Source organism: Elaeis guineensis, chromosome 5, assembly GCF_000442705.2.
Source record: "Elaeis guineensis isolate ETL-2024a chromosome 5, EG11, whole genome shotgun sequence".
NCBI lineage: Eukaryota > Viridiplantae > Streptophyta > Magnoliopsida > Arecales > Arecaceae > Elaeis > Elaeis guineensis.
Window position 1 is genome coordinate 24,895,097 of NC_025997.2, and position 15,489 is coordinate 24,910,585.

General features: G+C 35.9%; 2 protein-coding genes and 1 long non-coding RNA gene across 14 annotated transcripts in view; 1 reads left to right on the forward strand and 2 right to left on the reverse strand.

Moving 5' to 3' along the window:
• Positions 1-15,489, reverse strand: part of LOC105045190 (uncharacterized) — a 94,549-nt gene that overhangs the window by 65,507 nt on the left and 13,553 nt on the right. The gene's annotated exons all lie outside the window — the stretch shown is intronic.
• LOC105045192 (uncharacterized) lies at positions 7-14,327 on the forward strand. 12 transcript variants are annotated; one of them, XR_012141439.1, is made up of 9 exons: positions 7-544; positions 1,128-1,261; positions 1,363-1,385; positions 8,089-8,320; positions 8,651-8,773; positions 9,392-9,556; positions 10,158-10,230; positions 10,771-10,954; positions 12,535-14,327. It is a non-coding gene; the product is annotated as an uncharacterized lncRNA (long non-coding RNA). The 12 variants fall into 12 exon arrangements; XR_012141436.1 differs by having other exon boundaries at positions 10,816-10,954; XR_012141435.1 differs by having other exon boundaries at positions 9,392-10,230.
• LOC105045193 (putative E3 ubiquitin-protein ligase LIN-1) lies at positions 1,859-14,007 on the reverse strand. The gene is given in 19 exon segments (XM_010923370.4): positions 1,859-2,136; positions 2,229-2,345; positions 2,433-2,558; positions 2,634-2,780; positions 2,906-3,016; positions 3,249-3,371; positions 3,462-3,593; positions 4,015-4,134; positions 6,244-6,365; positions 6,825-7,122; positions 7,284-7,529; positions 8,139-8,280; positions 9,067-9,784; positions 9,787-10,241; positions 10,355-10,422; positions 11,058-11,098; positions 11,101-11,317; positions 12,516-12,588; positions 13,304-14,007. Coding segments are annotated over 19 exon segments (3,978 nt in total). The 3' UTR covers positions 1,859-2,118.

The following is a 15,489-nucleotide window of genomic DNA, read 5'->3' on the forward strand; positions in this document are numbered from 1 at the left end:
ATGAATTGAAAGATATTTAATTATCCTCTGTTTGAAGGAAGATTCTTATGTGTGCTTTCTTTCTATTCTTGGTGGGAAGGACTACTGATGCAAAAAGAAACTTGTGCTGCAAAAAATCCTTTTGGATTATTTTGGTCATATGATTCATTTTTATGTGCAAAAGGAGAGTTTATCCAACTGTTAGAAGAGAGGCTTTCAGATCACTTCTATATCCTTATGGTGTACCTGATGTGGATCCAGAACACTAGCTAATTGTTATATTGTTCACAATTTTTGTTGGTATACTCACCTAAAAAAAAAAAGGTTTTGGTTGCTGATTAATATTTTAATGCATGACATTATGGGAAGCCTGTTATGTGCTGGCATATTTTCTGCATGATAAGTACAATGCATCGGTATTTTCAAATTATAATGCTTCTTACAACCTTCTGAAAATGTGGGACCTCATCTCATGCAGTCCCTACGATCAGGATTGGGGGCTTTGGTGCTGTCTAATGTAGAAGGTGCATGTATTAAGCATGGCTGTTCAGTAACCAGGGGGAAGGCAAGTGTATATTGTCCCTTTGATTTCAACCACCTGAAGAAAATTTCCAACTGATGATGGCCATATCTAGTTGACTAGTTAATCACCAGCTGAACATATTGCTTCTTTTTTTAATTTTCTGTTCTCCAATGAGAACACAAATTACTTAATGAATATTATGCAACAAAAATTTGAGACATGTGAATGTGTAATTATGCATGTCCTGATGGTTAAAGAGTTGCCAAAAGGCAAGGTATTTCTATTAACAACTTTCAACATAGATTTTCCTTAGAAAGAAACTTTTAAAGTAGACAATTTGATCTGTAAATTAGTAAGCATTTTGCAAAAATGAACTTGGGATTGTCTCAATGGTCATTGCCCTGCAGCCGGAGGTTCTAGAATCTTGGATTGTGCAGCTTCAATATTTTAGATCTCGATAATTTAATATTGGTTTGTCTGTGGAAAAAGTAAATTGCAATTAACAGTATCATATTAGCAGTGCTTTTTTAGATATAGAAATAAAATTTAAAAGGTTGATTTGCATGAGAACCTGCAGAAGTTTGGCATGCCTGTTAAATACTATGACAATACCTCCTCCATGCAGCTTCCTCGGTGGCTGAGTGACCATCTGAACTTTGAAGTTGTTATCAACCTGACAGTTTGAAGTCCTCTCCTTTTCTCTTTGGAGGTGTAATCCAAGGGCCAACCTTCATCCTGGCAGACACCAACTTCTTGAAGGTTCTTCTTGCCTGTCCTTCTTCCCTCTTTTTTATAGTATATCGTTCTTATTGCTAAATACTTTTCCAATAACATTTATTTTTTTTTCTTTTTTTTGCTAGGAAGCATTACCAATCTGTTATTGGTAAGAAATTTAACTCACATTGCTTGGTCACGTGCTTGGTAGAAAACTCAATACTTCTTATGCCTTTTTTCCCTCATTTTCATTTTCCTTTTTCCAACATACAGTCATGGTTTAACAGATTAATGAACTTTACTCAGTTTACATATTCTGTCACTGGATTGAAGCGAAAAGTAACAAAAAGAAAAATGCTTTCTTAAGCAACTGGTGTTAACCATTCAAATCAAAACCAGTAGAGGTGATTTTTGTTACATAGCCTGTTATGACAGTATTCACAGGTTAGGTATAGGTATACCCTGGAGGAGCATGATGAGGTTAATATCATCATAGCAATAATCATCATATGCCATGGGCCTCATTGAATTGAAAAACAAATTCTCAATTAACAAGCAGATGCATGATAGATAAGTTTTATCTTGTCCAGTTGCCAACAATAAAGTATTCTATTTCAACATACATCCTTGATACACATGAAAACAACTGCATTTTCAATTTTCAGCTCTAATACACATATAGTTGAACCTTAAGAAATGTACATGCTCATTATTCATCAACAACAAAGCAACCTTGCAACTTATTTTTCACTTAACTCATTATCATTGCTGGTATGAATTACTCTATTTATGTCTTGTGAATGGAATTGACTCACAATATCGTATCCTTTTTACATTCTCTCTGCCTAGTTATATTGAAAAATTTACAACCTGTATCTTCCACGTGCATTGTTCTAATGTCTTTAGAGAGGAATCCAGCCCTGTCATTCATGTGCAATGAGGGTAAGAATATTAGCAAGATATGTCATTTGGAAGTTTAATTTTAGAATGCTAATAGGCTTGCTTAATGCACCTTTATCAACCCATTTTCGCTGCCACAAAAGATAATATCATTTGCAGTCAGGAGGCTTGTTATCTTGCTACCTGCTGCTAATCTACCTGCTCTCTGTTGCATTCCTCTCAACCAGATCTGTTGCAAATTACCTCGTCTAATAATACACAAGTATATGACAAGATTCATATCAAGAAATCTTCAATAAATAGGCTTGACAATCACCTGAATAATACTTGGCGATGAGCTGCAGTTCAAGTAAATGAAGTCCTCCACTACTGACATGGCTTGCACATTTGTTCCCCTTTCCATCGTTATTGAAATTTGAGGTTGGCGGCGCTTTCTCCATTCCTAAGTTTTTCTCAGATTAAATAAGTTGATTGCATCCATCCTCTTAATGGTTCATATGTTATATAAAATACATACCTTTATACTAGATCCTTCAACAACAGCACCTGCACAGTAAACCCATCCTTTATAGACCAGAATAGAGTTCATCGGTTTGTTTTGCATTCTCCAGCTTTTTGTAGGAGGTCTGATCTCTGTTTTATAGTCTGCCATTATATCTACCTCCTGAAGGAAATTTCAGTTACACTTTAAATGGTTGGCCCCTTCTGATGAAAAAAGCCTTGGATGAATATAATGAAGACAATTCTTATATGCCATGCATTCATATGAAGTCCAAATATCAAACCAACCTGTATACTTGAATCTGTGCAACCAAGGTAAACTTTGCCCTGGACAACTGTTAGGCATTTATAATGCTTTTTCTTGCATGTGGTCTGGATGCTTCTTGATTCATGGCAGACCTATAAAATATTGATCTAACATGATGTTAGATTGCATTTCTCAATCATGATACAGTGAAGCACATTTATAAAGAACAATTATTCAAAGGCACCAAAAAAGGAAAAAAAGAACTTCTATGCTTGTCGATGTTACCCTAGCAAACCCTGAAGCTTGAATCTATTGATTACAGAGTCTGAACCCTGTAGTTCCAAGTGCATACTTAAGTAGCAACTAGAACAGGCTGACCTTTACCTTGAGACCATGGCTTTGTGTAATTGCAAGAATTTTGTCACCACAACTTTCTACTTTTTGAATGGGATCCTTCATCTCTATAACTTCAACACATTCTAATTTCCTTTGTTGCATTTTCCAGACCTGTAATTGAAAAGGAGCTTTTGTTACATGTCTTTTTTTATTATTTTTAATAATAAATACTTAGTCTGTTTATATGTCGGGATCAATTACCCTGATAGTTTTGTCTGAGGATCCACTTAAAAGGCTATCCCCTGGTTCAAAAAGTGTAAAGGAGGTTACAGGCCTTTTGTGGTCCTTGACCTCCCATACGAGCGTTGTTCTTTGTCCCTTGATATCCCATACCTGATTTGATTCATTAAATATGTTAGAGTTTCATATTTCGATAGGCATTAGAAGTTGAATTTCTTTTGTTGCATTTAATGACAGATGAAATTTCTCATTTATTATTTTGACAAAGTAGGAAATATTGTTGGCATAATAAAAAAAATGTCTGGCTGGTAACATGCTTGATATAATTTGACATCATTTTGAAATGATGACTTTGAATTTCTTTATTCATTTTGTGACAGAGTAGCATTTTTTAATAGCAATAAGATTATATGTCTGCTTCTGATCAAATCTTTCATCTTGGCTAGTGCTACATACAGCACAATTCTTTTTCCATATAGTATTTGGAAATATGTGATATACTGATATTGCAAAGTAACTCTGAACTTGTAAAAAATGATAGCTACATAACCTTCTGTCTCAAACATATCCTTACTTTAATCGAGCCATCTGAGTATCCAGCACAAAGCTGTCCTTTGTAGAAAATAAGAGCAGTTGCAGCTCCACTTCCGACATGACCTACTTCCAGAATTTGTGTATGTACACATGACACACGCTGCAATTGCATCATTAGATGGTTGATGTGCATCAGCGAGTCAATGACATATATTCTTCTTACAGAGTAGTAAAAAGCAAATGAATCTTAACTTTAGTATCAAAGTAAAAGGAAGATGAAGAGGAAATATGCAAGCATAATTGTAGACCCTTATAATGTGAAACAAGACAATTTGCTTTCATGCATCAAATATATTTAACATAAAAATACATGTCTTAAGGATTTCATGCTAATTGGCAGATTGATCTTGTGCTTCAGAGGACATTAGTAAGGGTCTGCTGCTAATATTGTTATAGTAACTACAAAGGATGAAAATCACAATTATATGTTCGATCTTTGCGCAAATATTTGCTAAAAGCTCCTTCATTATATATTTCTGTTACTATGTTGGCACCCTAGCAGGTGTTTAGTTAATGCCCTGCTAATGCTAATGCACAGTTATTTTTTCAGAAGTAGAGTGAATTATGTATTGCTTTTGCAGTAAGAGCCTTCCACGGTTTTCTATATTTATGATTGAAATATCTTTATCAAGGATGATAATTTCTTTATATTCTTATTATTGGCATCCACTAGACATTCGAAGGCTTGAAGCTGATATTAGCAAAATAACTGATGCCGTAAGGGTAATCTGAATTTGATGTTCAACATGTTTTTAAAAAAAATGTCATCTTCAGATTTCTGTGATTTCATTTCAGAAGTACTGAAATGCTTTCAAGTTCTAATAAAGCTTGACAATGCATGATTGGTGAATTAAATCAAAAGTTCTTTGACCTTGTTATGGGATCTAGAACTGGCTACTCTGAGTAGGCCGTTCTGCAATAAGCTAACATCTTTTATCAGGAATAGTTAATTCATAAAAACTGATCCTCAACCCCCCGCACCCCACCCCACCCCCCAAACTCAGAGTTAGCTCTATCCTTGATCCAACACTAGTGATTAGTTCTAACCAAACCATCAATCTCAAAAAGTGCTCTTTTCCTATCACTTTTTTCCTACTTGAATTAACTGGGAATTGGCCATCATTTTGTGTCCATCATTCATAATCCATATCTAGAATAATACCAATGCAACCCATTTCATGAATAAACTGTAACCAATTAACCAACCGTACCAACAAAATCAAGTTCAAGCTCCGGGTCGTGAGGGCGACCGCGAAAGTCATCGAGCACCATCTAGGTAAATGCCTTTTTTTCTCCACGGTGATCCAACATTTTGAGAAAAGGAGAGATTATCAATCATGGAAAAATCGATAGAGAAAAAAAAGCCATATTTCAATTCTTCCATGTTTCAGCAGTAGCATATTGTTCCAAGAATTTTTCTTTTCCATCAATTCCATAAAGTCGAGTAGATGCAATATACGAATTTCCCCCCCCTCGCTACATTACATTGATTTAGCTGCTACGGTTAGAGCTGATTCTAGCACAATCGATTCTACTCTCACAGGTAACTATATTCGCATATATCAAATAATAACATAATAATAAGCTAAAGGTATATTCAGATGAGACTATATTAGGATATCATCAATTATTTAGCTTTTATATTATAAGCATTCTAGTTTCTTTTTTGTTCTCGTGATTCTGTTGGCAGTTATAAGTATTATGCCAACTACTAGATCAGAAAGTAAATTACTATATGTACCCTCATTAATTTAAACAATTGTTATGCTTTAGCTGAGTTATTATATATTTAAGACATTTATTTGGCTTTCTGGAACAACGGTGTGGGATTTTTTCAAGTACTAGAGAAAGTCTAAATGTAATGTTTCAAGAAGATAGAAATGCAGTCAATGTGAGAGGACTACAACCTCTTGACAACAGTTGATGTTTTTGCTTTAGCTAATACATAGGTAAATTTGAATGAATTTGAATGAGAAAAATTTGAATGAATTTGTTTCACCTTCAAGTAGTTTCTTGCATGTGTATGAAGTTAAAAAAATAGGTCACAATTTCAAATGTAGTAATCAGACCGTTGTACACATCATATGCAGCCATTACCACTATGCGATTATCTTGCAGTGCTTGTTAAGTTTGCCCCACCAATGTTAGAGTTATTGTCTTGCTTTTCCACATGTATGTAACAATTTTAAAAAGTAATGACTGCACTCACTGGTTTGGTGGGAAGAAAATAATCAGTAACTTTTAGTAATTCCTCAGCCATCCATGTGTAACCTGAGAGACGTCTAAGTGATTCTCGTAAACCTTCTGAGAAGTTCATTAATTTCTGTTTTCCTGCATATAGAGAAAATTCAGCAATGATTACAGTTTCAATATGGAAAACAATATCCTTAATCTAAACAATGCATGACCTTTTGAAATCACCACTGTGGCTTGTTAAGGGAATCAAAGTTAGATGTATAGGGTTTCAAAGGTATTTTTGATGTATTAATTTGTTCTTATCACCTCAATGTCCCTATTTTCTTAGTAAATGTATGCTGACTCAAATCAAATGACAAACTATACAAAACCATAGTGGTAATAGGGTTTTTCTTTTTTTTGGGGGGGGGGGGGTATTTATCTCTCATAGGTGGTACATGCTGCTAGCCTTTACCTTTGAGAAAATATGTAAATTATCTTAACTATAGTAGTCTAGAACTATTTGTTTTTCAGGGGCTTTTTCTTTTTATAATGGAGTTAATATGACTTTGCTGCTACTCTGTGCATGTCTATAACTGTAAAACATTGCATTACCTTTACCAGATGTGTAATTGTACAGACAAAGACATGCTAGAATTCGCTCATCGAGCTCTGACCCTGGATGGAGGAAGTGTGCTATTTCACTTAACAAAATCTCACAGGCATAATATCTGAGGCTATTTGGACCCATAACTGCCATTTCACTGCCAAGCCATGCAATGCATATAAGACAATCATGTGAAACACTCTTTGTCTTGCTCTGAATTCCTCTTGCCAAAGCATTAAAGATGGAATGGCCAAATTTGATGACACCTTTTGCAGTCTTGGCACTCCATGCATTTGTTTCAGTGTCCTGCATGAATATCATCTACTATATCAAAAATAGACATATATGTTCTATTTCAGTTTAATGCATCACCAAATTCAAGCAACATATTATCTACGTTAATGCTACTTGGACAACATGATGCATGGTTCTGGTTGGAAATAGGATGGATGAAAACTAAATAGTACCTGTAGACAGGGATCAAACCAGTCAACTTTTTGGATCATATTCCTATGATGTACTGATGTCAAACCTGCCCTTTTTACTAGCCATGCTGCTGTATATGGTTCCCCTGTCCAAGAATAAGTCCCACCAAGGTTTGAAAGAATAGATGCCGCTAGTGTCGGTGTGCTGCAATTTTCTTCAGATGTGACTGACTCTAGTAGGATTTCAATTGCCTCTTCTCTGAGTGCACTCTTACCACTTGAATTCTCCTGCAATAGATTTGTTTCTTTAATGTCAAGTCCTGCTTCTAACATTTTTTTCTATTCCTAGGGAAAAAAGCTTCTCTCTTTCTTGAATCATGTAGACAATTATAATGTTTTCATTTTTTTTTAAATGATATGGTTCTGTTATATATTCAAAATGCTAATTTGACAAGATATCATATGTATAGGGTGTGGATATAAATGGTGGGAGAGGCACTTCCCAGTGGTTCACTGTCTGAGACAACGTGAAAATGATTGAATGAATCACAAATCCTTCATGACCATCATAGTGGTTGAGAACTGCTGGATTAGTTTATAGATAAAATTTTCAAAATATTTCATTCTGATCAAAATGCATGTATATCTACAAGGTGGTAAAATGTTTAGAATTTGATCTGCAGAAGGCCTAGATTTTCAGTGTTTATTGCAAAGAAGTCTCAAGTAACCATGAGAGATTAGATTTCTAGTGAATTTATGATTGACTTATACACATTTAACACACTTCCATCTTCACAAAAATTATAGTCTATAATTTGTTGATGGAAATTGCATTTCAATGATGCAGATATCTTCATATGTTTAACTGAATGCTTCAAACCACTGAATAAACTATACCAGCATGTCCAATTGAACCAGAAGATTTGCTGCCAATAGTCGATATTCAAGTTCAGCTTGTTGGATACAGGCCATTAACGTGTGCATAATGTTGATACTTCCGTGCTGTCGTATCTGATGGAGCAAATGAATGGCTGATGACCTGGAACATCAGGATGCTAGCACTCAGCAAGTTCATTAATGTCAGTTCATTATAGATGTCTATGCTGTTTTGTTTATGTATTTTAAACTAAAGGCTAACTTTTACTGGGTTGAGTCATACAGCTCATTATTTGGCTAAGATTTGAAGAACAAAAACAGTTTCCAGACAAAACAGAAAGAAATCATAATGGTCTCAAGCCAGCTGTATATTGCTAGAGAATTTAATAGTCACTCCACTCTTTTATGTCTTGCGTTGTAACATTTAGTTTTTCTGTATGTAGTTATAAATTTTTGTTGTCACTGAGACATGCAGACAATTAATGTAGCATTGATGGTTTTGGATTTATGATTCATTGAAACCTTTTATATAGGGATGCAAACGGGCCAACTGAGAACTTTACACTGTTTGGGTTGAGTAATAGGGCTGGCCGTTGAAAGTTTTGGCAATCCATATCCCAGAACCATCCTATTTGCATATCTACCTTTATATGAAGGTTTGACAAGTTATATTATGCTGCTAGCTTGTATTAAATATTTTATGCATAACTATAGCAGTATTCTAAATGGGTACTGTGTTTAATATTGTTATTCTTTAGATGATCTTCTGCTTCTGGTTGATAATTTATTTTGTGAAAAAATGAATAAGCCTCAAGAAGAGTTGAAATAGTCAAAAACTAAACTTGAATCATATAGATAACATACCCCATCTATGAAATACAAGAACATATATACACAAGTGAATTGAGATTAGCTATTGAAATAAGCAATTCAAAACATATAAAAATACCTGGGCATGCGAAGAATCTCATGGAAATATTCAAGTGCAACAAATTTGGCACGTCTCTCATTTCTTCGAAGAAGATAGAGAAATGGATCCACAGGAGTGACTTGTGACAAAAACTTTTTGCAATTTCCACTCAAACGCATGCACCTAACAAGAATTGCTGCTAAAGCCACACCTTCTTCTAAATTCTTGTTCACTGCAACATTTACTAGCTTAGAGAGAATTTTAGGAGAACTAATAGCTCCCAAGTGCATGTTATTTGTTACATAGTCAAAGGCAGTTACTAATACTTCAATCATGGCTATTGATGCTGATGTTGGTGTTATAGGAAGCGACAAAGATCCCTTCTGACCATTTGAGTTGCAAGCAACCTCAACTAGTGCTGGTAGAAGCTCTAGACCTTTTATCTCTGTGGGTGATGGATTTAGCAAATAGATAAGAATAGCAGCCTCTTGCACATTTCTCTTCAACGCACTGGCCAGATAATTCAGATGTAAATCCTTTTTCTTAATGTCTTCTATTACTGCTTTGTCTTCTGATATTAGAAGTAAGAGCATAGATACTGATGCCCTAATGACTTTCTCCTTTTTAGAAGTTGAAATGATGTCCAGTAATTGATCAAGGATTTCTTGCTTTACTGAGCTATATTTAACCTTCTTCTTAGTGTTGAGTATTTCCCCTATAGTTGCAACTTCCAAATCATCATCTTCGCATTTTCCTGACCTTCTGAGAAATGTAGAGTTGAAAATGCCTTTTCAAATCTTTCCAGCAGTTCCGTGTGATTATCTTTCCTATAACTTGAGCTTTCATCACTCCGGTCTTTCTCGCTGTTGGAAAAGTTTATTTTCTTCCTTGCAAAACTTCCTTGAGGAACCGCTTCAGAAATGTGATATTTCCTTTTAAATTTGGATGAGAAACTGCTAAAGCATTTTAAGTCATGTGGTGGTGAACTTCCTGGAGGTGTCCCATCTTCTACAGAACAGTAGGAAAATGGACATGTCTCCACATCTCTCAGATCCAACATTGAAAATTTTAAATCGTTAAGTGAACTATGTGATCTGCTAGAGAACAGACAACTTGCATTTGCTTTGCAGACTTCCACATTCATTGAATAGCTTGGAGAATCAACAGCATATGACTCTGGACACTGAGGATATGAATAACCAGGTAGGTAGTTCCTACAATGATGGTAATAACACAATATAATACACATCGTATCACAATTTTTTAATTCGGAACTTGTTACAGTAATAGCTGATGATAATTACTATATAATATGGTATGAACATACCTTTCACCAGTATTGGATGCTGAGATATCTGCATCAGTCGACAGAATCTTTTCTGGACTCTCTTTACCCTGCATTATCATCCGATTCAGATGAATACTGATCATTAATAAATAACAGATCTGGCAACTATGCTTGTCTGTTCAATTTCCTCTTATTTTCAGAATACGTCCTTGTCTGATAATAGCAAGGTTGGTTTATAATTGTAATTTTAGTAATGAAATTTATCATTGGATCCTAGAATCTAATCTTTGCCATAAAGATGTGTATTTACACCACTGTTTTATTGATTCCACTTGCGAGTTATAATCTCACTGAAAAATAGATATTGAATAGTAGGTCTTATCTCATCTAATTTTGAGTTTGGTTCTATGGTCAAGTTGTTTTATCCATCAAATTTGAGAACTTCATATGAACAGCTCTCAAATTGCCCATGCTGAATTGGTTTACTGGTCCTTGACAAGGCAACTTTACACAAAGGAATGACTGCTGAGAATGCTAGAAGATCAGCTGGCAGGACGAATTTTATCTTATAAGCCTTGTGGTTTAAGATCAAGCAACCTTGGAGCCTACAAAACCTACCCTATTAGCCGGGCAGTTGAGGTCTCAGTTATCTTACTTATATTTTTTACAGTTCGAAGATAAAAAATCATGCAAATCACATTACAATGTCTTTATATGTGTATCTGTTGTCTGTATGCGTTACCTCTGAGTCACTTGCTTCTGTGAAATCAACATGTGAATAAAGGAAACTGGTGAATCTGACTGGGACTCTTCTAGCATCTCTTGGAGGCATCTCATGTCAAAGCTTTCCTTGTTTTCTTCATGAAAACTCTTATCCAAAATTGTCACAAGAGAGTTTACATTTTTGGCTTTACTAAAATCTTCACATTCCTTTGAATTGGCTGTGGTGGCTTTACCTTTTTCTACTTCTATTATTTCTTTTGGTGGATATACCATCTGAGCCTGCATGGAAAACAAAATCAGAACTAGTGATAAGTTCCTCTCAGCAATTTTGCATGCATAAGTTCTTTAATAAAGCAAATTTTCAGTTGGCTATGTTTATTAGGTTGCTAAATTGAAATAAGAGGATTAGGATATCAAACAAACTTAAGGGTGACATAGACTTCTTTGCTTGTTTCCATGAACTGGACACGTCAAAAAAATTATTTCCAGTGCAACTTGCATGTGAAATCATTTTTTAACAAAAAAACTAGCACATCAAATCTATGTATATGGATATGCAACCAACTTGCCTTTCCTCCAACTAATGGTTGTAGCTAGAACAGTGAGAATAAAGGATAAGTTAATATAGCCACCTTCTTAGAGGAGGATACAGAATCTTAAACAGACTACTAACAAAGTACATGGCAGCCTTTTTTACGGTGCCAGAGGAATTTTAACAGTGTAATATGACTTTTCAGTTGGGGTTAAGTGTTGGACTGCCATATACCATGTTCAAGGTTAGATCATGCCTTCTTCCTGAAGAAGACATTTCCCCTTGTGAACAATTTTCTTTTGGAAACTAGCGTGAAATGCTTCCTCTGGTTGTTTCGTATAAATAAATTGTGAAATGAAGAACAAAATCAGATATGCATTTTCTGGAATGGGTCTTCTTTTGTTAGTATGTAGTGATACCTAAATTATAAACTTCTGATGCATAATCAAAATAGGCATGTGCTCTGCTTTTCACAACTTATGACCCTAGAAAATCTCCAACACCAGCTAGCTACCATCTGGGATTTATGCCATTTTTATGCCTCCATGCATGGTATGAGTCCTTTGAACTGGCCCCCAAGGCAGTAATTTCTAGGATCATAAGATGGATCCTTATCATGCATAATGTACTGTACCGGTACTGAACCAATATTCAATCTTGTACGGTACTGTCATTTGGTACGTCTTGTCATCTCATACAGTACCTTGTAATGATACTGTAATATAATAGTATTAGCACAGGATCCACTATTGAGATGGCGAACCTTGCCTCAATTTTTTATTTATTTATAAATTCATGTATCATGTTCACTTAATGCACTATGGCAACCTTAAAGTTCTTATTTATCTTCCTTTCTTTTCAGAAATCATTGTTTGCAAGTTAACAGTCTATTTGTCAATTCGATCTGATTTGAATACTGCGTTATTCAGAAACATTCATACTTACCATCTGAAAACTTGCCCAGGTAGGTACTTGTTCAAGGGAGTTAAAACATTTCCTGCCGGCAAAATTTGTGTACCTGTTTCAAGAACAGTGATCAAGGATAAGAACCAGGAGTCATAAGCTTCTCTAAAATCTCATTCCACCATTTTCAGTGACCAGATATTCTGCTTGCAAGATGTTATCAGAGGCAACTCAAAGCTGAACTGAGAAAAACATACATTGTCAATATCAGATTTCATGCTTTCAGTCTTCAGTTCATGATCGTAAATTTTTTTCAAGAGGTTTCTATGTAGCAATCAAATTCTAGGATCTTCTGCACTATATAACACCAATAGTAGAGGAAATTATGCAAGTATGGTTATGCATGGGATGGATCAACTGTTGAATCTACTCATGAGGTACATATAGTACATGTGCCTGCTGGGTGCCAGTACTGCAAGAATATCTTGAGTTGTGGCACTTGTGGAATTTGCTGCCATGAGAATTTTAGTGCAGCTACAAGTTTTAACAATGTGGCAGCATTCGAGAAAGTTCAGAAAAGAAAGGGAACTTTTAAGGGGAAAACTTTTCTTCTTTAAACAACTTATCCTCAAGAAACTCGAAGCTGAAAAGTGGGTATGGACATGCCCACGGTGCCATGTTATGTCAGTAGGAATCATCACTTACCATTTTAAATCCTACCATTATAATGACATATGTGAGATTTATCTACGTTTAAGCACAAGCCGATACCTGAAAACCAGATTACAGGTTTCAGTCTATGGAATGTTATAGTAAGTTGAATGACTCACTGTTGGTTCTCTGCTTCCCTCCTGCAGTTATCGACCATCAAGCATCCCTTCCATGGAGGACTCTCCCCATATGAAACCACCTGATAGTACATCAACCAGTCCTTGTACCTTCTCCCCTGTTGCTTTGCCGCCTCATCTGCCGCTTCCTCGGTGGCTCTAATTGTCACCAGAGATCCAAAAAGTCTTCGCCACAAGCCCGGTGCAAGCTCTTTTCTAACCAGCCGGGGGAAGACTAACACTGACTGGAGGAAGTACATGGTCATCTGCCACTCATCTCCTCTGAGCTTCCGAACCAATGAGAGGTAGAAGTAGGAGCAACAAACTATGTATCGGTTCTCGATTCCAGCCGTGCAACCATCCTCTTCTAGGAATGCTGGTATCTGTAACATCTTCTCGGATTTCGTGAGCCGAAAATTCCTTTCTTCTTGGCTGTTGGATTGGATTGCAAGCTCAATGTTCTCCGTTCCCCAGTAGAGGTTCGAAAGGACTGAATGCTGGGAGAATTCAATGCAACCATGGTTGGATATGGTAAGACTTGAGTTGCATTTGAGCTGGAGAAACTTCCTAGCAGCATGGTCGGAGAGGAAGCATTGAATGTGGTGATTAACCAAGGATACTATGGACAGAATGGAGCCTAAATCTAGTCTGTCGTCGGGATGGGAATGGGTGGTGGAAGAGAGTGATGAATTGGAGGCAGAAGCCATGGACTTGGGAGCTACAACGGTTGGAGAATTGGGATAGTGAATCAAGTTTGGATTTAAGACATGAGAGAGAGAGAGAGAGAGGTGTTGTGTGAGAACATGGAATGTGGGATGGAACGTTCGCTCGTGACTGCCGCAGACAAAATCCAAAAGTGGTGAGGCCCAGCCTTCAAAAGGCTACGCAACTAAAATGTGACCGTTGCGTGGCTGCCTTCTTCCCGCCAGGGAGGCGACTTTTAATTTTTATATTCGTTTCTTTGCCTTGTCTAAAGAAGATTTGGATGGAAAGACGTGACCTCTTCTATGAAATTATTTCCTAATCATGTGATTATCTGCTTTCCAGCTCTCATCTTTCATAATTATTTCTTAAAGCAATTTCTTAAATGCTTTAAGTTTTTACTGTTCAAGGATGTTATTATTTTTTTCTTTGGTAGAGATTCAAGTTATTTATCATGGCTCATTTATGATCAGTCAGCTGATATGATACTATTTGTTCTGCGGCTATTTACGGGCTACCATTTATGTTCGTCTTATTGATATTGCTTGTATCATGCTGCTCATGTTATGCTCAGAAGACACTGTTCTAAAATTTTAACATGCTATTGACAGGTTTCTTTTTTGCATATTTTATAACTTTTAATTTTTAAATTTGAGCATTTTCTGGCTTGCTTAATTGTATTCACTTGTTAATGGGTAGGATTGCATTGAAAGAAGGATTCACCTTCTTTGGCACGCAGCCATCAATGGACCATGCAATCATCGCTTTGAGATGCATGCATGATGAACCATGAAGTTCAGTGTCTTGAGATTTGTGTGAGACATGATCCAATGAATGATGTCATAAAAGAAGACCAATTATTCTGTTGTGCGAAGGTTACAACCTGAACTGCTTATTGACCGGAGAGTTCTATGCAGCAGGAAGTAATTCCTAAGAAATTCTATTAGTTTTTATCTGCTATTACTATTGCAACAGATGAGCTTTTTAATGCAGAAGGCATTAAATAACAGGGATACAGCACATGATGATGGCCATTCCATAATAATGCCATTGCAAATCTAAGATTCTACTTAAACTAAAATTTTCATCTAATCTTAGGATGTAAACCTCATCAGTTTAGAAGATTGTTTGGGAAGTGAAAGTGTGTGCCAATAGTACAAATCGATCTCTATGGATGTAACATCGGGAGTATGTTCTCTGTTGTTTTTCTTGGACTGATGTGATCAACGTCATGCAACAAATCAATAAATCTAGAAAATTACCAGATGGTTGTAGAACTTTGTCTTTTCATGGAAAAATTTTACTATTTTGTAGCTTTCATGGATTTTTCTTGCAACCAAGATCCACAAGCATGAAGTTTGGGTATGGGATTGTCAATCTTAACTAGTAGAAGTCGATAGACGATGAGATCTTGTGATAGAAGTTGCAAATTCTTTTCTAATTACATTGTGTAAGGTTGTAGTGCAGGGTATGGGATCTTCAACCTG